This window comes from Xyrauchen texanus, chromosome 5 (genome assembly GCF_025860055.1).
Source record: "Xyrauchen texanus isolate HMW12.3.18 chromosome 5, RBS_HiC_50CHRs, whole genome shotgun sequence".
NCBI lineage: Eukaryota > Metazoa > Chordata > Actinopteri > Cypriniformes > Catostomidae > Xyrauchen > Xyrauchen texanus.
Window position 1 is genome coordinate 33,492,111 of NC_068280.1, and position 27,373 is coordinate 33,519,483.

At 36.0% G+C, this 27,373-nt stretch overlaps 2 protein-coding genes across 3 annotated transcripts in view; both read left to right on the forward strand.

Moving 5' to 3' along the window:
* The window catches only part of ncapd3 (non-SMC condensin II complex, subunit D3), a 30,254-nt gene extending 21,260 nt beyond the window's left edge, over positions 1-8,994 (forward strand). For both annotated transcript variants that reach the window (XM_052127214.1, XM_052127215.1), the window contains exons 24-35: positions 1,079-1,158; positions 1,261-1,398; positions 1,522-1,655; positions 2,234-2,430; positions 2,537-2,647; positions 5,016-5,180; positions 5,348-5,472; positions 5,619-5,686; positions 6,197-6,241; positions 6,731-6,793; positions 7,855-7,912; positions 8,096-8,994. In XM_052127214.1, the coding sequence (XP_051983174.1) occupies positions 1,079-1,158; positions 1,261-1,398; positions 1,522-1,655; positions 2,234-2,430; positions 2,537-2,647; positions 5,016-5,180; positions 5,348-5,472; positions 5,619-5,686; positions 6,197-6,241; positions 6,731-6,793; positions 7,855-7,912; positions 8,096-8,168 (1,257 nt within the window). In that variant the 3' untranslated portion in view covers positions 8,169-8,994. The remainder of the gene's footprint in view (positions 1-1,078; positions 1,159-1,260; positions 1,399-1,521; positions 1,656-2,233; positions 2,431-2,536; positions 2,648-5,015; positions 5,181-5,347; positions 5,473-5,618; positions 5,687-6,196; positions 6,242-6,730; positions 6,794-7,854; positions 7,913-8,095) is intronic.
* A 2,574-nt stretch (positions 8,995-11,568) lies between these two features.
* glrba (glycine receptor, beta a) overlaps positions 11,569-27,373 on the forward strand; it is a 69,912-nt gene continuing 54,107 nt past the window's right edge. Inside the window, exons 1-7 of the mRNA XM_052127225.1 lie at positions 11,569-11,646; positions 12,023-12,090; positions 16,176-16,238; positions 16,641-16,709; positions 21,708-21,857; positions 22,886-23,009; positions 23,296-23,370. Of these exons, the coding sequence (XP_051983185.1) occupies positions 21,821-21,857; positions 22,886-23,009; positions 23,296-23,370 (236 nt within the window). The 5' untranslated portion in view covers positions 11,569-11,646; positions 12,023-12,090; positions 16,176-16,238; positions 16,641-16,709; positions 21,708-21,820. The remainder of the gene's footprint in view (positions 11,647-12,022; positions 12,091-16,175; positions 16,239-16,640; positions 16,710-21,707; positions 21,858-22,885; positions 23,010-23,295; positions 23,371-27,373) is intronic.

The window sequence follows — 27,373 nt, forward strand, 5'->3', positions numbered from 1 at the left end:
TCCCTTTAAAGTAATTAGTTACTCATTATATTGCAATACAATATAAAACTGTTTGAGATGGACAATACAAGGAATTTGCGCAGGTGCAAAATCTTGCCTTTAAGTGCTAGAATCTTAAAAGACGGAACACCCAATAATTGTCTAAAAGTGTATTTGTACACCATCGGATTTCAATCATATAATGAACCCTTATGTCTAAAAAAAAATAAAAGCGGCAAATGGGATGACTGTGTCCATAACAAACTATATGAAGTCAAGCCTTTTTTAAATAAGGGATGCTTTCCTTTTGAATTTAGACATGATAAAATTGTATACACAAGGTGTTGCATGGGTCATTCAAGACTTACAAATGTGTTTTTATTGAAAGGTGAACGACCACCTGTAGGATAGTATTTACTATTAAACATATTTTCCAGGACTGTCCTGCTTTTAATAACAAAAATAACTAATAATGTATTAGATGTGTTTAAAAAGGTTTCACCTGTCAAGTATTTCTTTCAGTTGTCAGTTTGAAAGCTCTTTTTATAGTTTTTGTTTTAAGAAATGTTTTTGTTTATTATTAAATAAATATGGACAACAAATTGTCCTTTTTAGGTTTTTAAACATGTTCTCATGGCCATGGAAAACCTGAAAATATCCAGTATTTTAAAATTATTATATCCATGCCAGGAAAAACATTATTTATATTCTTAAAAGTATAATACTTATCTGTAAGATCAATTGAGATATATATATATATATATATATATATATACAAAAAATTTAAGAAATGAGAGTAGTTAAATTCTGCAAGGCATCCTGTCCTGAAGTAAAATTTTCAGTAGTAAGGAGTAAAAGTGTTATGTTGCCTTCACCATTAAACTTTAAATTGTCAATAGATCAAGCTATTTGTATGCGTCATTTTGAAAGGTACCACAGTCATTTCTGTCAGAACAATATTCCATAATGCTAATTACATTTAGGTTATAAATTAATTTATTACAGAATTTAATCTGATTTCAGTAACGTACATTATACCAGCAGTTATCATGTTAGATTATCAGTGGCATCATTAGCCTTTTGTTTTGTTCTTTAACAGGAGGAATATGTGAAATGGAAAGGTGCACTGTTTTTCCGGTTTGCTGTTGCTCTCGTAGACCCAGATCCTTCTATTGCAGAGTAAGAAATGCAACGGCAACAAAACGACAAATAAAACCATAAAAAGCCTAACATAGTTATTTTGTTTGTTTAATACTTTAATGTCATTTCATTGTTGTTTAGCCTCTGTGAGTACTGCCTGGTTGACCTCCTGCTTAAGAAAAGTCCCCTCATGTTCTCCCAGCACTTCATTGAGTGCATTTTCCACTTCAACTCTTATGAAAAACACAAGAAATATAATAAATTCCCTCAAGCTGAGAGGTACATACTGAAATTATATATCAAATGATCTCCAGAAAATCTGATGGTTCCTTGCCACTCATAAGAGGAATATTTACAGATATTGAATGTTATAAGTTTAAGTTCAGTGTATTTTTCTTGCAGTGAGAAAAGCAGGTTTTCTCTAAGAGGTCCACAGAATCAAGGCAAGCGTTTCAGGATCTACAAGTTCCTATTGAAAAATTTTACTGATGAGCAGCGGTTCAATATCACAACCAAAATCTGCCAGGACATCCTCGGTGAGGGCTCTTTGTTTATTTTCTGCTAAGAGACCTGTTTGTTTTATAGATGTTGGGATGTTTTATAGCATTTATTAATGATGCATCAATATTTTGGCTAAACCGATTACTCAACCGATATTTGACAATTTTGAGATTATTGGCTCGCTTGGCCGAATAACACGTTTAGTACTTTCTAAGAACTGTTCCAAAATGTCTGATGGACATGTCTCGATTTTGCTGACTGCCTTGTCTGTATATGGATAATGTGTAATAACATTTCTGTTTTCGAAGATATATGTTTGAGTGCACATTTTTCAGATCACACGTGATCGAAAGTTTGTCTTAAGATCCATTCATTAACAAATCGGAGATCGCTGGTCACACCGTGTGTTCGTTTTTTGTGCATCCAGGGTGGACAGCACAAAGTTTTTTTTTTTAGTGGCAATTAATTTATTTAGTTTGTGGTGCCAACTATCTCGCTTTTGTAATCTTTGATTCAGGCTATGAGATAAGTTTTTTATTATTAGCAGCAGCACAAAAAACTATGGTTTGCTGTGTACATTGAGGTGACACTTGTATATTGCTCTTTACTCCAGCCAGTTTTGTGGACTCTGAGCTGCCTCTGGACTCTGAGGGCTCAGAGTTGCTAGCAGACACATTTGATGTTCTCTCTCTGAAGGAGATGAAGCTGACAGCCATGAGCAGCCCAACAGCAGGAGAGGAACCTCAGGAGGATGAGATGGCCATGGCTAAAGCTGTTTTACAAGTGGCCCAGAAAAAGTTGGTCTCACAGGTTAGGAAATGTGTTGCAGGTGAATTCTGGGTGAACGGTTATTTTACAAGTGGAAACTGAACAAGCCTCAGATCTTTGTTGAACTTGCCATCTGTTCTATGTGCAGGTCCAGAAGAAGAACTTTGTGGAGAATGTTATTCCTATCATCATCAGTCTGAAGAATATGCTGGAAGAGCAACACTCACCTGTTCTAAAACACCTGATGGCCTACCTTCAGGTGATGCACAGCTCACAAAAACTTTTTGGTCATTATGTATACTATATTAATTGTTGTATTATGTACCAGACTTATGTCTTTGGCCTTTGCATTGTGTCTTGTGTCTAGGGTTATTATGGTTTTGAAACAATATAATAATAATTATTATTATTATTTTTGTATTTGCCTTTTTAATTGTATTTTTATTTAGTTGGTTGTAATTAGACATGTCACAAAATATCAATATGTTGTTTATTGGTGGCACATGATTTTATCGATTTATTTGTGAGGCTTCAGTATATTAACTTTAGCCAACATTTAAATTAGAAGCCTTATTTGCATGCTTTCCAATTCAATCAGTTGGACTTATGTTTATTGTCTGGTGTAATAGCGTTGGGAGACACAAAAGGGTGATATAACATTTAATGAAGTAGGTTGTAAGGCACTAGGGCTGGGCGATATGTAAAAAATATTTTAGCGATAATCGTATTAAGAAATATTGCGATATATGATTACATCGTCAAACCCCTGCCGAGGGTTGGTGAATTTTTTTGCTTTATTGATTTTGCTTTAAACATTTAATTAATTTATCTAAGCATGAAAAACATAAACAAGAGACATTTCTAAATTTCTCCATTTGCCATCACGCAAGCATCTGTCAACGACAACAGGTGGAAAATGACTAATAGCCTACAGCTTAAGAACTAATAACAATTATAAATTTAAAGACAATAAAAATCAAACTAAATAAGCCTAATGTGTTTCCAAAATAATGCTGCCAAATGTGTGTTCTTATTGCATTTTGGTAATACATGTAATGCTGCCTAAAGAAAATAAAATAAATTAAATTTTAGGTTCAAGGTGAACATGTCTTGTATTACTTTATGATTTAATCACTTTCGTCTTTGTTTCTTTAATACAAAGATATACACCGATCAGCCACTACATTAAAACCACCTGCCTAATATTGTGTAAGTCCCCTTCATGCTCCCAAACAGCACCAACCTGCATCTTAGAATAGCATTCTGAGATGTTATTCTTCTCACCACAATTCTACAGAGTGGTTATTTGAGTATCATAGACTTTGTCAGTTCGAACCAGTCTGGCCATTCTCTGTTGACCTCATCAAGGCATTTCCTTCCACAGAACTGCCGCTCTGGATGTTTTTTGTTTTTGCCACCATTCTGAGTAAATTCTAGAGATTGTTGTGCTTTAAAATACCAGGAGATCAGCAATTACAGAAATATTTAGACCAGTCCGTCTGGCACCAACAATCACCCACGGCCCGGATCCATGGTTTTGCCATTTCTCAATATTGTCAATCATCGTCTGTTCGTAATTGGCATCTGGATCTTTGTAAGACATTGGCGATATCAGAATACATCGCCCTATCGCCTAGCCCTATAAGGCTCACAACACAGGACTAGTATTTTAGAGCTCTTTGCACAGGAGGACGCATGCACACAAGTTACGAAGGTTTTGGTACTTCAAGAATGAAAGTGATGTTGATGAGTTTGCAGGTTATTGTATGAAACTGGTATAACTGCGCAAAATGAATAATTAGAAATTATTATGCAATTTCCTGTATATATATCTTTGAAGATGCTTCATTCAAGCTGTCAAACCACAGAAAGACATGTAACTGAAAATAAAAAGGCTATATAAAAGATGCATATACATAATATATCATCCAGTGATGGCTAGAGTAAATAATCTTTATTTTATAATGATTTGGGTTAAATTTAATGGAAAACTATGCGAGTTACACAAATAGTTTTTCATTTATATTTTTGAACATTTTGTTTCATTAAAGATTTCATTTTCATCCTTTATAACAAAAATTTAATCCACAAATTGAATCTGCCTATGTTGACATACCTCACTTCATTGGAAACTGCGCCATACTCAAAATAATATTAAACAACATAGTCCAAGTTAAAAATTATTTACAAAACACTACACACATAGTACTTGCTGACATTGAAATGCACTATAAATGTGCCATTTCTTCTCAATTTAGCAGTAAATTGAACTTTAATCACTTTGGCATGTTAGGGCAGTTATGATTCAGCAGCATGGACTGGATCCATTAATATCCAGTTGTGTGTTGCTGCCCTGGAACAAATATTTTACTTAAATTTAGCACTCTCATGAAAACTTGATTAGATAGCACATTGTCCTGCACCTAATGCAGGTACAAAAATAGGGTTTGCAAGTATGTTTTCATGAACAATCATTGATGTCGCTACCGAGTACTCTTTTATTCATGATATATATTTTAACCATGTATTTCTCTGTTAGTGCTTCACTTCAGATGCTTAACAGAACCTTTTTTTTCCTATAAACAAGCTATTATGTGTTAAGTGATAAACTTGTTTCTATGTGACAGGTAACCATGCAGGACTATCGCTCAGAAGTGAAGGAGTTGTTTGCTGCTGATGAGCAGCTGGCTACAGAGGTGGAATATAACCTGAAGCAGTTTGAAAAGGAGAAACAAGAGCAACAGCAGATGGAGAACCAACTGGCCAGCTGCACACTGTCACCCAAACGAAATGTAAGTCAAACACACACACACACACATCAAAGAGAAGCAGCATTCATATTGTCAGACTTGGACAGGAATATAAATAAACAACAGTCTTCAAATGACTTACTGCTGGTGATTGACAACCTCTACAAATAAAAATGACTTGAATTTTCTCTTTCTCTAACACTATTTAGGGTAGTGCTGTGGCTTCTCCTGCCCAGGCAGCAAATGCTGGGCATCAGTCAGGTTTTGCCACCCCTCTCCGTCATAACGCTGCTAAAGGACCCGCACAAACCCCTAAATCTGCTGATTCTCTGAGGTGAAACTGAGCCACATCCCAAGAACCAGGCAATTGGCCTACCTAGTTAGACATTCCCAATACCATTATAGTAATGATATCATAAGCACTTGTTGCCTGTAAAGATGAAGACGCATGTCTTATTTACACATGGTTCTTTCTCTCAGGCGTCGGACTTTTGCTGGCATGGTAACCCCAGTCAGGAGCCGTTCTTCTCCTACAGTGTATTCAACAGGTAAAGCAAATATCAGCCTTTTTACTGCCAGCAACAGAAAAATTATATTGCTTATACTTAAGTAATATCACACGAAAAAAAGAGTGCTGTTGTACTGAATATCATCTTGGCTATGATGATATTCAGTACAACAGCATGGTTGCGTGTGCGATATTTGTTTTATACAACAGTTCTATAAACAAGAAGTTAATATCAAGTGATTTGATACAAACATTAAAGCATTACAGTGCTGTTATTAGAAATATGTTTAGAATTTTTTTTTTTTTGGCACTTGTCCAATCAGAGTCGAGTGCCAGAACCAACTGTTGTATAAAGAATGATTAAAGTCAACAGTGAGTTATTAAATGGAAATTCATTTTAGTGTTAACTTTTATAAAGATGATTTAGTACCAATGTAATTAGCTGTATTAGAGCTAATGCCATTATTGGCGTTATTATTAATTAAGTTATATTAAACTTTTATTGTCAGTTGAATGTATTTTATAGAACTGTTCCTCTTCCCACTGACAGGACGAGCAAACAAACAGGTTGGGAGAGCTATCAGTACCCCACAGGGTAAGATTCATTGCTCATATGGCTGCATTTATTATGGATATTTACTTAGTTTACATTTCTGCTCTTATTGTGCACAAATTATCAATGTATTTTACTCCAAATAAAAAATGTTGTCTTCCTAATCCTTTATCAAAATATAATAACTCTCAGCCTCTGCAAGGTCTTTCATTTTAGGGTGATATCACAAAGACTGCTTATTGGTCTTGTCCTGTTCTGGTATCAAAGATCTAATTTTACCATCCTGTCAGTTCCCGATTGATGAAATCAAGTTCTACTTTTTTATCTTATTATCTTTCACTCTGAAATAAGTAACATTACGATAGTAAAATGGGTTGCAAATGCTTTGTCATATTGACTATAAGCTCTTAAATATTCCATGGTGCCTGAAATGTGCAGGTAAAACCCTTGGAATATTGTTTTTTATTGGGATGGGAACATTACAATGTAGTTGGTCCTACAACTTTTGAGCCCTTTTCTCATTCTTTATAGCGAGCATGCATGAAGTGACATTTGGAGAGCAAGTTAGTGCCATCTGCAGCGAATCTGGAAGAGGTATGTTAATATGCATTTATTGTCTTTTCCATTTAATGTGTGTTATGCTGATATTTAGCTCATCTCATTAAGACTAAGCTTATTATTGCTATTAAATGCATGCTAAATGTGATCTGATTTGGCTTTGGGTTTATGGCAGTTATGTAGACTAGATTGAAGTCTTCCATTTACATACTACCTTTTAAAGTGGACTCTGGTGCAGTTAGCATATGCCCACTCATGTTTGGAAAGCTTTCACCCAAACTAAACTCTGACTAAATGACTAATTTGAAAGATATATTTACCCTAAGACTAATGGATCTGTACCTGTATCGATTGTAACATAATCCAATATCCACTAGCATATCATATAAATTCACTAGGTATCTCAAGGCTTAAAACGTACTCCAAAACTGTAGTGTGTCTATGCAAAAGTGTTACATTGAGCACAGTTTGTCCTCCTATGTCCTACTTATTGAGTTTTAGTTTGATTATGTGCTCTTTATTTTGGTTTCATGGTTTCACGAGATTGTTCCGGTTTTATCACCATCTTTTTTTTTATACCATAAAGGGTGTTTATCAAAACTCCCATAAACATTGTTAGCTTTGCAAGTAGCTAGAGTTTGTGGTAGAATACACAGATCTAGAAGTAGTGACCTTGAGCTGAAATCTTTTGTCATCTGTCCATACTCTTCAGCTGGCTTAAAGGAATGTTCCGGGTTCAAAGTTAAGATCATTATGTTGATTACCACAAAAATAAATTTCGACTCGTCCCACTTAAATACATTTACACAGAAAAGTTTAGTAAGCAATTTTATCACATTAAAACCTTGTTAAAATGCATATTGTTTACGGCTTCTGGCTAAACTTTTAACACACAAAAATTGCCCTCCCCCCCATTAACTTGTATTGAACCCGGACTATTCCTTTAAGTTAAGGACCATGCATAATTTTGTTATTTCTCGCTCACAGAATAAAAAGAACTTGAGGATATCTGTTTACAACTGAAACTATAAATAACTGTAGACTCCAGCACTAGTTAACAGAAGTGTGAGTATGTTGAAACTTGTCTCTGGTTACAGGAGGTAAGGATGTGGAGGAAGAAGAGAGTATTCTACATCTGATGTCACCGGAGCAACAGTAAGTAATATTACATCAAGAAACTACATCAATAAGCAAAATATCAGAAAGAGGATAGGATGGACCTTTAGGATAGAAGGAACTAGGGTATTTGGGTCAACATTTTTTGCAAGTCTTTTAATGTAAATATGATGTTTATTTATTTATATAATTGTTATAATGATTTTTTTTTTTTTTTTTTAGAAAACCAATGCCCAGGCAATGGAATGTGGAATCTCCTCTTGTACAAAAACTGAGATCCAAGAAAAGGTTGTAGTGAATGTTTGTGTGCTTTTATTGTAATGTGATAGTATTCATTACATCCTTCAGTTCATCATACCTTTAGAACAAAACCTTTTTGTTTCACAGTTCTTCTGATAACTGTCTTATATGGAAAAAGGCAAAATTATTCAATGTACTTTTGGCACTCTGTATCTCATACCTTAAGTCACATTCTCCTCCAAACCTGTTTGTTATTTTAAAGTTTTCTTGTCTGAAAGTATCAGAAGGTAATGTCTAGGAAATAAGGGCTGTATTATATGGGGCTAATGCATAACACATTGGCACACAGTAGTGTTCTGCTGTAACACTATGATGTCTGATAATTAGTAAATGCATATGTATAAACCAAAGAAGTTTTTGAGGTTTGCTTATGTAAAAGTTCATAACAACATGTTCTGTCAATTGAAAATAAGGAAATGGTGATGAAAACCTTGGTTGAATATGTGGTGATGAGAATGTAATACAGGGTTCTGGCTACTAGAATAGTGGATGTACACAGACAATGTTCAAAAAGTGTAAAAGCCACCCCAAAATTGACCACAGGACATGAGAGCATGCCCAACCACTTTGCCGAATTTGCCAATTTTTACAATTCTGTTGCTCATTACTTCATGAGCTCTGAGGTAACTAATTATTTTTTTAATTTTATTCCAGTGTTTCTCAACTTACTGTATTATACATTTCTCCAAACTATGGTCAATGTTCTTATAACATTAAACATAGCCAATGAAGCAGACTCTTTATTTTGTAGAACAATTCAATTTCACCTCATTCAAGCACTGTATTCTTTGCTGATAATGCATTTATTAAAAGTATACCAAAACTATAGACATGCTATCAATTGAATAAGTTTATAACACGTTCATCAATAGACAACTACACTATTAATTTCTCAAAATGCATGTATTAATCAAGCTTCTTATTTCTATCTTGCAAAAAAAAATTATTCTCTTAACAATATGCCTCGTTCTTATAATCTTTATTTTCTTACTGTTGTCTATAAAACATTTTAATTTGTGTTGGTAGTCATCCAATTTTCTACAGTAAGCAAAGGATAGAACAAATTTGATTAAAAACTAAAATAGAGTGAAACTTCTATGAACTAAGTGCAGTATATAAAATGTGTAAAATATACTACAGTACATTAATATTGTCAGGGAGGCAATACGTCTCCGTCCAAGATAATATGTGGTGGTGTCACAGACAATTCCTGGTTTCACAGAATATTTGAAATTATTTTCATTAAAATGGTCTCTCAAAAGTTTTATAAAAACATTATATTTACCCCCAAAATGTGCATTTTAAATAACAGTATAATTTTTCAGAACAAAAATATTTAACTATTTTTATTATCAATAATATTAACAATTAATCATTTGTACTATTATTTTGCTTTTGGAAAAATATGTCAGAAGACAAATGTACACATTTTCAGAGAGATATGGAAATACTGAACTAATAGTAAGGCAAATGATGGGGCAGGGTAGCCCCTGAGACAGAACTAACAGGAGACCACATGGCAAAAGAACCTAAACAAAAGCCATGTACTCAACACAAACACAAGAGACAAGACATGGGTGTCAGAACAATAAGACAAAACAATAAACAAAGCCGACTGTGGAACTTCCAACACAAGACCAACAAAATAAGAATGTAAACATAAACGGGGACAGAACAGGAGGTTGAGAACCTGACCAAGGGAACACCAGAGGAGAGGAGGAAGGGAAATCACAAAGGTGCTGGAGGAAAAGATCAAAAGGGATCCAACAGAGCAGGATTATAGGGAGTAGACCAGGGTGAGGTGTTGGTTTTAGCTGGAGAACACTGGGTACCTGTGGAACCAACCAAAGGTGGTGGTGGAACAGAACTCAAGGGCAATGGTTGAGCAGTAGGCCACTGAGTTGCTGGTGGAACAAAACAAGGGTGCACCAGCAGGAAAGACCACAGGGTTGTTGGCAAAACCAACCAAGGGGGCATCAGCAGAACAGACCACAGGGGCACTGGTGGAGCTGAAGAACAGCTCCACCAGTGACAGCCCGCCTGGAGTTTGCCAAAATGCATCTGAAGGACTCTCAGACCATGAGAAACAAAGATTGAACTCTTTGGCCTGAATGGCAAGCATCATGTCCGGAGGAAACCAGGCCCCGCTCATCACCTGGCCAATACCATCCTTACAGTGAAGTATGGTGGTGGCAGCATCATGCTGTGGGAATGTTTTATCAGTGGCAGGAACTGGAAGACTAGTCAGGATCAAGGGAACAATGAATATAGCAATGTACAGAGACATCCTTGATGAAAACCTGCTCCTGAGCACTCTGGACCTCAGACTGGGGTGAAGGGTCGTTGTCCTGTTGAAAGATGAACCTAAGCACACAGCCAAGATAACAAAGGAGTGGCTACGGGACAACTTGAGTGGCCCAGCAAGAGCCCAGACTTGAACCCAATTGAACATCTCTGGAGAGATCTGAAAATGGCTGTGCACCGTTGCTCCCCATCCAGCCTGATGGAGCTTGAGAGGTCCTGCAAAGAAGAATGGGAGAAACTGCCCAAAAATAGGTGTGCCAAGCTTGTAGCATAATACTCCAAAAGACTTTAGGCTGTAATTGGTGCCAAAGGTGCTTCAACAAAGTATTGAGCAAAGGCTCACAAAAAGGCTTTTGTTTTTTTTATTATTATTTCTCTTTTTATTTTTAATTAGTTTAGATTTCAAACAAACTTCTTACATGTTGTCATTATGGGGTATTGTTTTAATTTTGAGGGAAATAATTAATTTAATCAATTTTGGAATAAGGCTGTAACCTAACAAAACGTAGTAAAAGTGAAGCGCTGTGAACACTTTCCGGATGCACTGTGTGTGTGTGTGTGTGTGTGTGTGTGCGCGTGTGTGTGTGTGCGCGTGCGTGTGTGTGTGTGTGTGTGTCTATATATATATACAAATCTGTATACAAATCTGTTACTCTGAAGTGTCGGCCAGAAGGCAACAGTTGTGTATGTAGTGGGCATGGTGAGTGGGGTCCAGAGTGATTGTTCCAGCCTTTTTTTTTTTATTCTGAAATTGTATAGTTCTTGAAGGGAGGGCAGGGGGCAACCAATAATTCTCTCAGCAGTCCGAGCTGTCCTCTGTAGTCTTTTGATATCCGATTTCGTAGCTGAACCAAACCAGACAGTTATTGAAGTACAGAGGACAGACTCCGTGACTGCTGAATAGAACTGTATCATTAGCGCCCCAAACTAAAACAATTTTTTAAAAGAATTTAGCTAATTATTTTATCATTATTGTTCGTGCAGTTTTTATATGATCTCATTAACTGAGGACTAAAAAGGATTTTTCTAGTCTAAAAGATAATTTGTCCTCTTTGCTGAATGCTGATTGGCTGTTGTTACAAGGCTGCTAATGGAGATCAAGATGCTTTGCAGTGGAACAAACAGGGAATTGTCGTTTCTGAGCTTTCCACAAGCAAAAATGAAGACATGTATTTATATATTATTTATCTATATATAAAACTACTATATGACTAATTTCATTTGAATGACTTGCGACTATTTGGACTGCATATGTAGACTCGCGAATGAGAACCGTCAGCTAGCTTCTGAAAAGCATTAGCATTAGCGCGATGGTTAGTTAAATGTCTGTAAAAAAAAAAATACTAATAATTAAAGTGATATATATTTATTGACGTATTTATGAAAGTGATAAAGTGATGTTATATATTATATATATATAAATACGTCTGCTAAGAATACAGGGTTAGAACAGTTACCTTTGTAGGGTATGTCGTTTTGGCGTTATTATATTTTATGACTGCGATTAATAAATGTATTGATTTCTTGTTTTGTCCCTTTGAAAAGTCCTGGTCGGGATCGTGTTTACAATACAAATGGCAGGAAATAGTTGACAACTATCTTTCCTTTGCAGGGTGAGTGAGAAATGCTGGTTTAATATTAGCCATTGTAATCTTGTTACGTAAAATCTGAGTGAAGAGTTATTTATGTCATATTTTAAACATCCAATTCACAGTTATGACAAATTTGTAAACATCTTTGATCGGCATGGACAGAAGGTGAATGAGTTAAATATCATGCAGGCATTGCTGCCATTTACACTGGCGGCCAAAATTTCGGAATAATGTACAGATGTTGCTGTTTCGGAATGAAATTGGGACCTTAATTCACCAAAGTGGCATTCAACGGATTTTTTTTAATTTTTTTTTATTTTTTAAATCAAATCTAGACAAGCCCCATTTCCAGCAGCCATCACTCCAACACCTTATCCTTAAGAAATTATGCTAAATTGCTAATTTGGTCCTAAAAGCTAGTTGGTTCGTTAAATGAAGCATAACATTGTCTTTGCATTGTTTTTGAGTTGCCACTGTATTCAGTAGACTGGCATGTCTTAAGGTTAATATTGGGTCAAAAATGGCCAAAAAGAAACAGCGTTCTCTAGATACTCATTAGTCAATCATTGTTTTGAGGAATGAAGGCTATACAATGCTTGAAATTGACATAAAACTACATACAAAGGAGTATACTACAGTCATCAAAGACAAAGGACAACTGGCTCTAACAAGGACAGAAAGAGTTGTGGAAGGCCAGATGTACAATTAAAAAAGCGGATAGGTACATCAGAGTTTTAGTTAGAGCTTAGAGTGGGCAAAAAAACAGACATTGGACAATTTATACTTGGAAAAAGTGTGTTATGGATTTTAATCCCATTGAGATTTTGTGGGATCAGCTAGACAGTAAGGTGCGTAAGAAGTGTCTGACAAGACAGCCACATATATGGCAAGTGCTACATGTAGCAATATCTAGACAAACTGACAGCTGGAATGCCAAGGATCTGCAAAGCTGTCATTGCTGCATGTGGAGGATTTTTTGAAGAGAACACTTTGAAGTAGTTGAAGAAGTTCTGATTTTTTTTTAAATATTTGTTTTCACATTTTTCACATTATTAATGTCCTGACTATACATTGTGATCAGTTAAATACCAATTTGTTGAATAAAAGTACCAATATTTTTAAGAACAAAATCTGTTATTCTGTACTACATTATTCCAAATTTTTGGATGCCAGTGTATGTACATATTAAGTACATTGTATTAAAATCTTAAACACATAGTAGGTAAAGACACCTAATATAAAGTGGGTCCTGATCTTGGTTAATGTAAATTTATTAACAAAAAATTATTTATGTTAGTTTATAATGTATTAAGTAATGTTAATGGATGCAATTTAAAATGTATTATTATTAGTAGTAGTAATATAATGATATTATGCAGTTTACTAATGTTCACAAATATAACTATTGTAAAATGTTACCATATGTATATATGAATAAAACAAAATTCTTATTACAGAAAGGAGAATGAGACTGTATTCCACGTTACTGTAATGAGAGTTGGGGGGAAATTAGATGATGAAAAAAAATCATCATCTAATCGTCACAATGCACATTTTACTGTTCTTGATGCACTTGTTTTCTGTACTAGATGTCTCTGGGAGGATGAGCAGGTTTTATTGTTTTTTTGGTATGTTACATGTTGTTGTGTTGCCCTCTAGTGGAGATTATTTGAAAGCACTGGCTCACTATGAGAAAGGCATAACTGGAAACAACTTCACACCTCAGTAAACAAGAGAATACATCGCTGATGCAAGCATGTGCACTATGTGCCATAGAAACTTTCATAGAAGATTTTTAACTGAACATTTTCAGGGCAAAGGTGGCCAAGCTCCTGCCCCATGTGACCTCCCCAAAGTTTCACCTACAGTATGCTAAGGCTGATGGCAAGTATGTATCAAAACAATACAAACACTTCTATCGCCTCATAAACACCCAATTAATATTATGGATTGACATATCTTAAACCACCTTCAAGACTCCTTGTAAATAAGACCTTGAAAACATCTATGACGTGTCATCCACTGTCGATCATGTCCTGAATTACCATCAGTATTCCAAACTCTGTGTGTTTGTGTATATAAAGAGGCAACAATGGCCTATGAAAGTGCACGAAACTGGGAAAATGTCATTCAGATTCTACTGGAGCACCTTAACATCCCTGAGGAGGCTGTCTGTATCGTACGAGAAACTCATTCCATCAAATGTTAGCCAATGGGATTTAGTGGACTTCTGAAATGAGTAGGCAATGTCTTTCTTTCGATCTGTGTTGTTGTTTTTTGTCCAAAATAAGTTAATTTACTAGTTAAATGTATTCGTAATGTACTAGTTTGTACAGTTTCTGAGATGATATGGAATGGGATTTTACCTCAATACTAAAATACTACAAGTATATTCAATACTATAATATTTACAGTATTTTAGAATTAGTGCTGTCATTCAATTACAATTAATAATCGTGATTAATTGCATGTTTTTTTTTTTTTCAGGTAATCATGATTAATCACAGACTTTAAAATGGCTGAAATTTGACTCTAAATATACTTATTTTCCTGTCAAAATGTATTTATTTTCTTTTTAGGAAAGAAATAGAACAATATGTTACAATATAATGCTTTTTTAAAATGTTCCATACAAAGCCTTTCACAGTATAAAGATAAAAATGCACTAAAATAACACCAATTCAAGTAACATTAAACATTTCCCAATGTCTGAGTGAGAGTTTGACTAATTGAAAGAACTAGCCCCACTTAGTTTGCATTTTCATTGCAATTGACATTAAATATCTTAAACTCTCATCCTCCACAATATTAATCTGCCAGCGGAATGTGGGTATACGCTTTGTTACCGCAATCATGATGCTGCGTTTTTGATTCGCATCAGGGCATTAGCGTCAAGTGCTGCTTTGAACTCCACAGGAATAGCGCTTGCAGACAAAACATCTCATTCTGCGTTTTGGTAATAGTTAAAACTTGCCGTGCTTCTGTGGTAATTAAAATGCTTGACTACTTACTTGATTTCTGTCACAAGTTCCATCTAGGCTTTTTTTGTACAGCAAATAGCATTAAGAGCTCCTTTCCACATTACTTTATCACTGATACTGAATCACTTTTGTGTGTGTTGTGGTGTGTGTCAGTGTAATGATTTCGGGTGGACACATCGCAAAGGTTACACCCTTCAAACCAGTGTTTATGCTGGTTTATGTTGCATTAACGGTAAATGCTTTAATTGTGATTAAGAAAAATTAGCACATTCAACTTTTTAATTAATTGCATGTGTCAACACCTTAATTTGGACAGCTCTAATAATAATACTGTTACTTGTTATTAAGTCACATCAGTGCCCCATCAAGTTTATGGCTTTTTAAACATTTTTACATTTCAATTCTGCAATTATACTGTTTGTGTAGCTTTAATTTGTTACTACTGCCAGTTGATTGCCAATTATTTATAGTCATCTTCTTTTCGGATCATTAGTCAACACTTGCTTAGTAAACACCATAGGTGTCATGGAGGTCGCAGGCACAGAAGACTATCTTTAATTTAATTGAACTTTGTGTTTGCTTAAAACCGTCTCACTCACAGATCATCATTTCATTCATGAGCTGTTCACATTTAGATGTGACCGAAAGTTGTGATGTCCGTTGGTGAGATCTTTTCTTTGTAAAGCCTGTCCATTTCTACAAGTTTGACCAATTCATGCTGATTTGTCAACTGGTTTGAAAATAATACAGTAGGCAGGCATCATACTATTTATAGGGATGTCAACAAATCATTCTTTTATGTCACAATTTGCCTTTATTTTGCCATTACCCCTCTCATGTTTATGCCATACTTTAGGATCCTCGGTGAGAACATGAACTTAAGGGAGGTAAAAGAGATGCTGCCTCCCTTTTGAAACTTTGTTGTTGCTGATGTTGCTTTTAGACGGTGTTAATTTAGATACATTTGTGATTTGCACACTATTTTATTTTTCATTAATATTTATTATATTTCTATACTGTCAAATGTTTTTGTCTTCCAAATTTTTTCTATGTTCTGTGATTAAAGTTTTTTCCTGCATTTGAGTGATTATGGCTCAGTAATCGAATTCCTGGTTTTGTCTGCAGTGACAAAAGATTTTCAACTCGCCTAGCAGCATGGGCAGATGGAGATCTATGCTTACATCATTGGTGAGATCATCACTACACTATGGTCATAATGTTTTTATACAGTTATATGTTCATGTATACAGGTTCAGAGGCAACAATAGAGGATTACCAGAGTATAGCACTGTATTTATAGGGAGAGAAGAATCATCTTCAGGCTGGAAAGTTCTTTCAGAAGTGTGGCCAAGGCCTGCGTTTGCTGTTTGCGTATACACGTTGCTCTCTTTCCCTCTCATGCCTGAGTGCACTCTGTCTTTCACTTTTCGTCACACTTGGTTGCCCGTCTCTCTTTGCTCATTATCTCTAGAGGGGATTCTTTACACAACTGAATGTGCTAATTATCTCTGTCATTAAATGCTTATTAATAGATTTTTTTATTCAGTTCTCTCTCTCTCACACTCGCTGTATCTGTCTATCCACACACAGGCGCTGAAGCACTTTTTGAAATGCCCCAACTCGGATGACAGTTTGGCCATATAGATGGCTATTGATATGGTGAGTAATGCTACAGAGCAACCGATTCACTCTTTATTACACTTTAGACTGTTTATTCTCATTATTTGACCTAATTTATTAAAAATAGTTATGCACAATATTGCTGACCATAATCGAGCAATATTAGGGATTTTAATTTTAATAATCGCCATTGGTTGATATTGGAACATGATAATAGGAGGGCTCATTTTTTTCTAATTTTAACAGTATACACTTTTCTATGGCAGATTTCAAAAGAATAAGACCAGAAATATTCTTTATACTTATATAGAAATTCTTCTTCTTTATGAAGTTCTCATACCAGAATTCACTAGTAGCATTGTTTTTTTTTAATATATGGATTGTAGTAGTTATATTGTTAATAAAATGAAAATAATTATAATGAACTGTAATCTGTACAAATTACCATATTGATGCTATAATCAGAAATATTGTGGTAAGGATCATAATGATGTAGACAGGTGGTGGTGATTATTTAGTGTAGCAATAATTGCTGAAAAGAATTGTTACAATGAAGATGAGATGATGACATTTTTTATGACTGTCTAACAGGTAGGGGCAAAAGATGAAGCTCTAACCAATCAGCTTATTGATTACCAAATGTGGGAAAGAGACAGAATGCCAAAAGTAATAAAATATAATGCAGATCTTACTAGCAGAGAGCTGTAGATGTAAAATATTGGGTGTAAATATCAAGGAAAGTTAGATTCTTTCACAATGAATGACTACTTAAATGGAATAGTTCACCCAAAAATGAAAATTCTCTCATAATTTACTCACCCTCATGCGATCCCAGATGTACATTACTTTCTTTCTTCTGCTGAACACAAGCAAAGATTTTTTGAAAATATCTCAGCTTTGTAGGTCCTTACAATGCAAGTGAATGGTGGCCAAAACTTTAGGCCCACATAAAGGCAGCATAATAGTAATTCATAAGATCGTGTCGGGTTACTAACTGTAACCCCTGTTCCCTGAAAAAGCAGACCGAGATGCTGTGCTGATTTAGCGCTTTTGATTAGATTTTTTCTCAGATTTTACAGCCACACTGTGGATATCTGGACCCCTTACGATTATGTAGTTGTGCTCACAAGAGCGTGAGAGGTCTCAGACATGAGCTTGTGATGTTGACTCAAGGACGTAAGAGCCCGGAGTGGCATGAACATCCAAACTATTAAATCTTATGAATGTATGCGGAGAGGACCAGCCTGCCGCATTACAAACATGCTGCAGAGGGTCACCTCTAGCCAAAGCTTTAGTGGAAGTGACCCCCCTGGTAGAATGAGTCCTGATACCTACTGGCGAAGCTTGATCACACGCCTCATAGGCCAGGGCAATAGCATCCCTCACCCAATGTGACATTTTTTGTTTGGTGGCGGCCGCCCCCCCTTTTACGGCCCCCATGGCAAATGAATAACTGGCTAGTGTGGTGGACGTAAGCCTGAAGGGCACGAACTGGACACAGTCTGTGAAACTTCTGATCCGGTGTTGTAAACGGCAGAGGACAGGAGGCCTCAAGAGTGACCGGATATACGGTCGAGATAGGAACCTTAGGCAGGTAGTCAGGATGAGGATGCAATATCGCTTTCGACATTCTTGGGGCAAAGTCTAAGCAGAAAGGCAAGATGGACAGAGCCTTCAAATCCCCAATTCTTCTTAAAGAAGCCATAAGAAAACCATCTTAGAGTCAGAAGCTTGTAAGAAGCTGACTCTAGACGTTCAAAGGGGGTCTCAACCAGACCCCTCAAGGACTATAGCTAAATCCTATAAAGGGATCCTGGTTCTAACAGGAGACCTCAGTCGCATTGCCTCAAGAACAAAAGTGAGCAGGCAAAGGATGTTTCCCCAGTGGTACCCCGCCAATCAGGCGTGGCAAGCCGACAGAGCGACCACATAAACCTTGAGAGTGGCGGGGTGTGTGCCTGCTGATAATTTCTCTTGCAGGAAGTCCAGAACTGAAGCAATCTGGCAGTTAACTGGATCTGCATTACGTGCAGTGCAACATCTTTCAAAGACACCCCATTTTTTGGCATAACTTTCCCTAGTGGAAGGAGCCCTAGCTCTGAGAATGGTCTCGATAACTTCAGGTGAAAGCCCTGTGTCCCTCAGTTGGTACCCTTCAGAGGCCAAACATGAAGGTTCCATAACTCGGGCTGGGGATGAAATATCGTCCCCTGCGCCTGAGACAGAAGGTCCCTCCTTTCCAGAATCGCCCAAGGCGAGCTGTCGAGGAGAGATGTTCTCTCCGAAACATACCCTGTTCGGCCAACGCGGTGCCATCAGTAAGAGGTAAGACTGGCCAGAACTCCCGGGAGCAGAGAAACCAAATACAGATGCATTTTGGGCAATGTATGTGCCATCGTGTAATTTTGACTGTTTGGGTTTTCTTGTTTATGCAGCCAGTCTAACAGTAGTCTGGCCACCGCATGAGTAACTACCTTGAGCAATTCCTCAACTGCTTTATTATTGTGCGAGGCATGCTCAGAGATAGGAAACTCATAATCCACGGTCCCAAGAGAGTCTCATGAACTGAAGAGGCACGAGGCATGCTTCGAGATCATGCGAGGGACTGGTTGAGGGACGAACCCGTCTCTTGGTCCTCAGAAAGATCCATTTGTGAGCCTCACGACGAAATGGTGGGGGCTGGCTCTTGGAAATAAGCGAGACGAGTGCACATCATCTTCACTGTGAGCAGCTCACAATGCTCAAACCCGCCCCGCTCTAACGTAAGAGCAGCATTTCCCCCAAACAATCAAAACAAAACTGGTGTATGTCTGATTCAGCCATATGGCGTAAACAAGGAAACACACACCGTCTGCTTTGTTTATCACTCATTTTCTCTTTGTCTTTCACACTTAAGTGATAGAAGAAAGAAGAAAAAGATTTCTGCACACTGCCTAACAAATCTAACTCCTATCAGTGGAAAGTAGAATGTTTGACAGGCTTGAGAAGCACAACACACACAGAATGGTCTGAAGACAAAAGACCTGACGATGCACCTGTGGTGCATCTATTTATAGCCCCTGGTACCGGCGCATCCTGATGATGTCACCGGCAGAGGCTATAAATTCTAGTCAATTTCATTGATGTGTTGCACACATATTCACAGCTGGTTACTTCTAAAAGACTTTCCCAAAGCACTAAATCAGCGCAGCATCAAAATTTAGCTTTTGATAGGGAACATCAGTGGTTAAATCCATGTCTTCTGAAGGGATATTATAGGTGTAAGTAAGAAAAATATCAATATTTAAGTTTTTTTTTACTATAAATTTTCCTCCCTGCCCAGTACGTGGTGAAATGCACAAATAATGTGAATCGCCAAAAACAAAAGAAGAATGTGAAAGTGACAGTTAAAGTGGAGATTGATAGTAAAAAAAAAAAAGTCATTGCATTCAAGTCATTTTTGACCCGGTAGAGGTAAATCATAATTTTTAAATACCACTTACATTTTGTACAGGAACCAAAATTTGTGAGTTTGTCAAGACTCATAATTGTTTTTTGTTTGTTTGTTTTGTTTTTTGATTTCAAGAATAAACAATTTTTATAAAATTGTTAAAAGTGTATCTTTTGTACATCAATTGTGGCTTTACACATTATATTATGCTGATATTTCGCACATTTATGAATTAGATTTTTCTTTAAATACTTTAACTTGCATTTAGCCTCAAAATCGGACTGCATCTTCTCTACAAACATGCACACACATACAGACTCACACACACTCATACACAGAACTGACAAAACAAACAGTTCATTACTATATCAAAAGGAAAAACTGGCAAAAAAAAAGGTGTGGCAAGAGCAAAAGATCAATCATGCATATTCTGAATAAGGGTTGAAGGAAGAAAAGTCCACATTTTACTCTGCCGCCCTCTACAGACTGATCTGAAAATGAACCAGATTGCAGCATAATCACACATTGACATTCAGCAATTCGTGCAATACACAGAATACATTTTGTTTAAAAACAATATATACAAGTACAGATGTTGTATAGTTGTGTTGTATAATTTTTTTGATGTTGTTTGGTTGGAAAAAAAATATTTGGTTGTGTAGATTTTGACTACAGAGTTGTTTTTCAGGAGTAATGAGTCATTAATTAATATGGAAGGACTATAGATTTACTCGAAATAATAATTTTAAATATTTATATAAATTTTATGCAGTGTTATATTGAAATTAAATTTCATATAAACCTTGATAAAAAATATATCTTCACATGTATTATACTGGTTTATCTGTAGTTTAAATATATTTTGAAATGTTTTTAATAAAAACATTTACATAGATGAACAGCTTAGAAATTACAATGAGCTACAATATGGTGTTTGATCAAAACAATTGCATTATGAATGTTTTATAAGCTTAAAACTCTATGGAGATTTTGAACACAATAGGAGGGTTAAATATTGATCTGTTTCTCACCCACACCTATCACATCGCTTTAAGGGTCAAGTGGAATTAAAGAGTTCAATCTTCCATGTTTGTGTACATGAAATTTAACTCCTAGACCTTTAACTTAATGAAAATATCCAAAGAAAACCCTTTATTTAAACTAAGCTGCAAAATTGTCTTGTTAAAAATCTTTGTTAGTGTATTTACACATTAATTATAACTATTTGATGCCTGTGTTCAGAATCTTGACCTGAAAAAAGGGGAAAATATGTTTTATATATATATATATATATATATATATATATATATATATATATATATATATTGGTATCATTAAAAAAAATTGTGGAGGTCGACCATATTAATGATAATAAAATATATTCAAAACAAAACAAATGACAAAGTAAAATACAGAGAGCAATGGGAAAGTGAAGAAACAAATGTACAATAGCAGTTTCAATAGAGCTCTAATGAGTGGCCAGCCTCTCTTCCTCATATGATGACATGAGGATACATACTGTGCTACATACATTCTCTCTCTCTCTCTCTCTCTCTCTCTCTCTCTCGCTCGCTGATTCTGTCTCTCTGTGTGTTTATGGCCTACAGACATTGTTCCCATCCTCACTTCAGCACTTATTGATGCCATCATGCTGGACTGAGGTACTCTGCCTTCAGTTTTGCCTCAATGCTGATGAGACTAGAATATCATAACAAGATAGATGTCAAATACAAGAAAAAGATTGAGGCCATGGTTCGGTAAGACACTCAGTCTCTCTTCCCTCTTCTATATTCTTCCTTTCCTTTGCTAAAATAAAACATCAAAAGTCTGTCTGGTTCTTTAGTTCATCATTTTAACCAACTATAAACGGGTTCATCTGTGTCTTGTACTAATAGAAGACATTATATAAACTTCTACAACATATTTAGTTGCTTTTATATTATTCTTCAGTGAGGTATTTTATTAGGGCTTTCAAAATGTATGTGGTACAGTATAAGCAATTAAAAAAAACATTCTTTTTTTTAAACAAAGTTAACACATTTATTAGACATACTAAATGGTTTATTCTGTTTTGTATGATTGCAAAAGACAGGTCAGAACAGGACTGTGCTCAAGAACACCATCAAGTGTCACTGTTCATTACACCCACCAATGCATTTGATACACACGCAACAGTCCTATAGCTCCTGTTTATCAGTAAATGATGGAGAAAAACCCTCTTACCAGAAATATTATTTAGATATTAAACCCAGATGTGATGTTTAACAAAACTAAAGTCATTTACACTTTTTGTTTGATGGAATTTAACTAACATTGAAGCTCAACAAGTATGAAATATCACCCACGAGTGAGACAAATTGTCATTTGTACACACATTAATGAGAAGCCCATCAGTGGACAGTAGGCCAGTGGACAAAACAACTGTGCACATGCAAGTCCATAAAGTGTGGGAAGTTGTTATATTGCACATTTTCAAGTGTTTGCATTTTCCATCTTTGCATTTTTTTTGGTGTGTGTGTGTGAGTAATATGAATAAAGAGCACTGCAACTGAAATGTAGCTGTCCAGTGTCTAGTTTTTACATATGCAGTGTTACTACTGAAACCATAATTTATGCATATTATTCTCTTTTCTTTAAAAGGACCAGAATGCATAAAGAAATGTGAGATTAATCACTATTAAATATTTTAATTGAATATAAAAAAAATTATATGAATATTTTTTATCTATAAAGTGCTTTAAGTGTGAAATGACTCTACTCCTAAAGATTTTTTTTCTTCCATCAGTTGTCCAGATACCCCTGAGGTCAAAGAGGAAAGTTCGACCTGTCCCTACAGCGGCTTCAGCCTGCCTGACTGTGAGCTGTTCTGTCCCAGCTGCAAAAACAATCTTCCCTACTATATTGCAAGAGTGAGTACAAAAACAACTTAATACATCGCATCACTGCACTGTAAACACAGGCAGCTCTTGCTCAATGGAAACAACCGGCAGCTTTAGTTCTACAGAGCAGCTCTTCCTCTGCCTGAATACCAGGCCCTTTTAAAACTACCATTCTTGGTGCTATATTTCATTCTCAGCTCACTTTTGACTGTAATGAGTGTAATGACAATGAACTTGACTTGACCTCTTTATGTGTATACACAGACATGCACAGTTACGCAGTCTGTCTGATTGATGTGTGTGTCGTCCTTTGCAGGGTTGTCACTTGGTCAAGGAGGACTGGTGTGTCTGCCCACACTGATTTCCCGGCTCTCTACTCAGAGTTCACACAGTGAGTCTCATTCATCCATGTGTCCATCCATGCATTCATCTGCCTACCCACACACCCATCCCACCTATCTATTCACCAGGGTCAGAAATTAACCAGCTACTTTCAAAAATTATATTACAAAAATGTATTATTAAAGTAGTAAAGCATATTTTCTATATGCGGTGGCCCCAAAAATTATTTGGAGACTTCAGCCACACTTAACAGTGTGAATGTCATTCTATAAATTATAATGTGCATTATTGTAACACAATATCAAACTAAGAAAAAAAATATATATTTAGCCAAAAATATTCAAAAATATATATTTAGCAAATATGTTTTAGTTGTTTTTAATTATAAAACAATAAATATACTGTATTGTTTAAAATTAAGGCAAAGGTATTTGGACAAAAATGTAGATATGTTTGTGAAACATGTCCATAGTAATGTGATTAAGTTCACCTGTGATAGTGTGATTACTCTGCGAAGGAATCTGTGTGAATGTAAGGGGGAATTGACTTAAAAATAAATATATTAATATAATGAATATAAAAATAAAAGGTCACTAAAATGACCTTGAGAGCAGTTGGTTAAAAGTTTTATGTTATTTAACATTTTAGATTATTTATATATTTTTTTTGTTCTAGACCTTTATAATTATAAAGGTAGACATAGAAGGAGCATATTTTATTGCATCTCAGATGTAAAAATATGCATCACAGCAGTTGTTACAGAAGTGGTGTCATAATATGCACAATCTTTTAAAAAATTAAAGATAAATCAATGTTGAAAACCAAACAAGATTGCTTTTATTCTCCATTCTTCAAGTGTTAAAGGGATAATTCACCCAAATATGAAAATTCCAACATCATTTACTCATCATCATGCCATCCCATTACTTTTTTTTTCTTCTGCTTTACACAAATTAAGATTTTTAGAAGAATATCTCCACTCTGTACTTCCTCACAATGCAGGTGAATGGGTACCAAAATTTCGAAGCTTCAAAAAGCATATTGTGACGAGAAGGAGGGCGGGGCCGGACAATGACTATGCATGGCTGGCCCCCAATTGGGCTAATCAGCCAAGGAGAGTGATAAATACAGTGGGATGTAGCAGTGTGCGTTTATGTTTTGTGTTTATGTTTTAATTTCTCATTAAACATTATTTTGATGGTTGTCCGGTTCCCTCCTCCTCCTTTCCCAACCTTAACCCTTTGTTACACATATAAAAGCAGCTTAAAAATCAATCCCCTCTTTCGCTTTCCCTTTCACTTTCTTCTTTGTTTTTGGAAATTCGCTTTCTCTGTGCATATCGCCACCTACTGCGCAGAGAAGAGAATTTACAGTAAAAAGGGACTTAAATATTGATCTGTAAATCACCCACACTGTCATATTGCTTCTGATTATATTTATTTAACCACATGAGTCTTATGGATTAATTTTACACTGCCTTTATATGCTTTTTGGACATTCAGAAATTTGGTAACCATTCACTTGCATTGTGAGGACCTACAGAGCTTAGATATTTTAAAAAAAATCTTATGCCATTCCAGAAAGTCATACATATCTGGAATGGCATAAGGGTGAGTATTTTTGGGTGAACTGTCCCTTTAAATGTGCATGTCTCAACAGTTCAGGGTCTGTAGTGCTTGTAAAAAGTGATAATGAAAAGCGCCCCTAAACCTGCATACATGCATATATCAGGACTGTTTGGTTCTCTGTGAGTTCTCAATCTTGAACATCATCAAATCGGTGTGTTATCCATTTACCAATGTTTATCTGCACAAGTATATGACTCCTGCAGATACTGACTACATAAGCATGGACACCAGAAAGTGGTTTATTATGAGAAAGCGGCGTATTTGTTTACATGCACTGAATAAGCGGTGTACTCCTGTATACATACAGCTCAGTCAGTAAGCAGCTTTCTCCACAGCAATGTAATATCCCCACCATGCTTGTGTAAATAACAAACATAGTATCTGAGGAGGAGTTTGCTATTTTATTCCCTGTTGTTTTGTGTTATTTCCAAATATTCCAGAGTTGTTTGTTGGTTTGTAATGGTAACTTTTTCTCACGACCTGCTGTGGAATTGTGTTGCAATAGTGAGGTTTCCCTCTTATGTAAAACTCCATACACATTTACATGCCAACACATTTACGTGAAAGTGAGGGACCGTTGATATTTTACATTAGTGTGTATAAATGGGTATATGTATGTGCTTTTCCAATTGTACTCCAAGAAATGTTGATTTATTTTTTCTCACTTTTTTTACTTTTGTTTGTGGGCTCCATCCTGTGACATTTGTTATACTTCTGTTCACCTGTTAGAATGTGCTTGTGTGTTTACATGACCACATTAAGACACATTCTCTGGGAGAAACCTGGGTGTGTTAAACTACTTTCTCTTAATTATTTTAACGGTGTAAGGAAATCTGCTTTCTTGTTTAAATGACGTTTCAGAATGCTGCTTACTGCAAAAACCCTGAAATAGCCTTTTTTCTTAAATGCATGTAAGTGTGGTCATTGAACCAAGCGTGGTCATGGAAAGGCTAATTTTCTCCTAATTGAATGAGAGGATAATAGAGAAAAAGGAAGAACACTTTTTCTCTTTTTTCCATTTTTTATGTATTTTTTGTAAAAAAGATTGTCATTGTCATATGTGGGTTTATATTGTAAAACAATATATACAAATGCTATAACTTGGGCAACATTTACAGCTACTTATAGTTGATGTTGGTTTTAGAGATGCACCGATTGCAATTTTCTTGGCCGATTCCGATTTCCGATTTTTTGCAAGTGTGACCTGCCGATACCGATTGTTTTCGATTCCGATTTTCTTTCTAAGAACTATTATTGACCACATATACAAACAAAATCTACCTGTCTTCAATGCAACATTTTATTTTCATAATAAAATAAATTATTAAACATTACAATTTCCCCCAAACTGCACTAAGTTACAGAATCTTCTCTCACTTAAACAACTCTCAAAATAAAGTGCTCTGTGACTGGAAAGAGGTAGAAATAACAATTAACTGCAAATGAGTTGCTTTATATAACAAATGTCATTTTCCTCTATTTTTATAAATGGACCTTTTTCTCTTTATTACTCGTCTAACAAAACAATTCCAAAGATCTGAAAAACTGAAGTGTCCAATATGCTCAACTTACGTTAGATGTCCAAATATCTGTTGTAAAACTGAGCACTGCTTTGGGAACGGCTTGTAACCATACCGGTCAACACTCCCGTTTTTCCCCGTTATATGAATAATCACATCAATATATTATTCCAAGGTGGTCCAGTTGCCAGATCTTGAATGAAACGCATCCTACCCACACAGTCGACACATCATACACATTACAAATCATTTATGACCTCAACCTGGCAACCTTATCCAACCTTAACCCAGTTGCGCTGTTGATATCTGCGCAGGTAGTAGACGCGGGATGTTAAATCAAGCATCACTGGTAGATGGAAGGAGAAGACTCAGCTGGTGCTCCGGTGAAAAAACTAAGTATACATGTACATTTAACAACAGCTGGATGGAAGAATTTAATTTCATATCCCGAAGCCATATCCGCAATGCCCACGCCTTTTGCAATGTGTGTCGCACTGATTTTAATATCGGACACGGTGGGAAAAATTACGTTACTCAGCACATTAAATCACAACGGCACAATTTCTATAGTATTTAGCCTGCCTCTGCCATCCAGCACCTCACTTCCCCTCTCCCGGCTTTGTGTACCCAAATGTTGACAGATAACAGGCGTGTGTGACGTGACACGAGATTAAACAACTCCGGCAACACGACGTCGGAAAGTACCTCCTACTCTGTATCGAGGAAATGTATCAGATTTCTGAACCCTCTGTCCTCAACTATGGAGAACAGCTGGTCATCCAGGGCCATGAATTCCATAATTTTCCACATAATTGCTTTGGTCTTTTCGCTGCTCATTCCAAGGAATGATAGGAGAGGCTGCTGACTTGTGGCTGGCTCTGAGCTCTGGCTAGCTTTAGCCGCT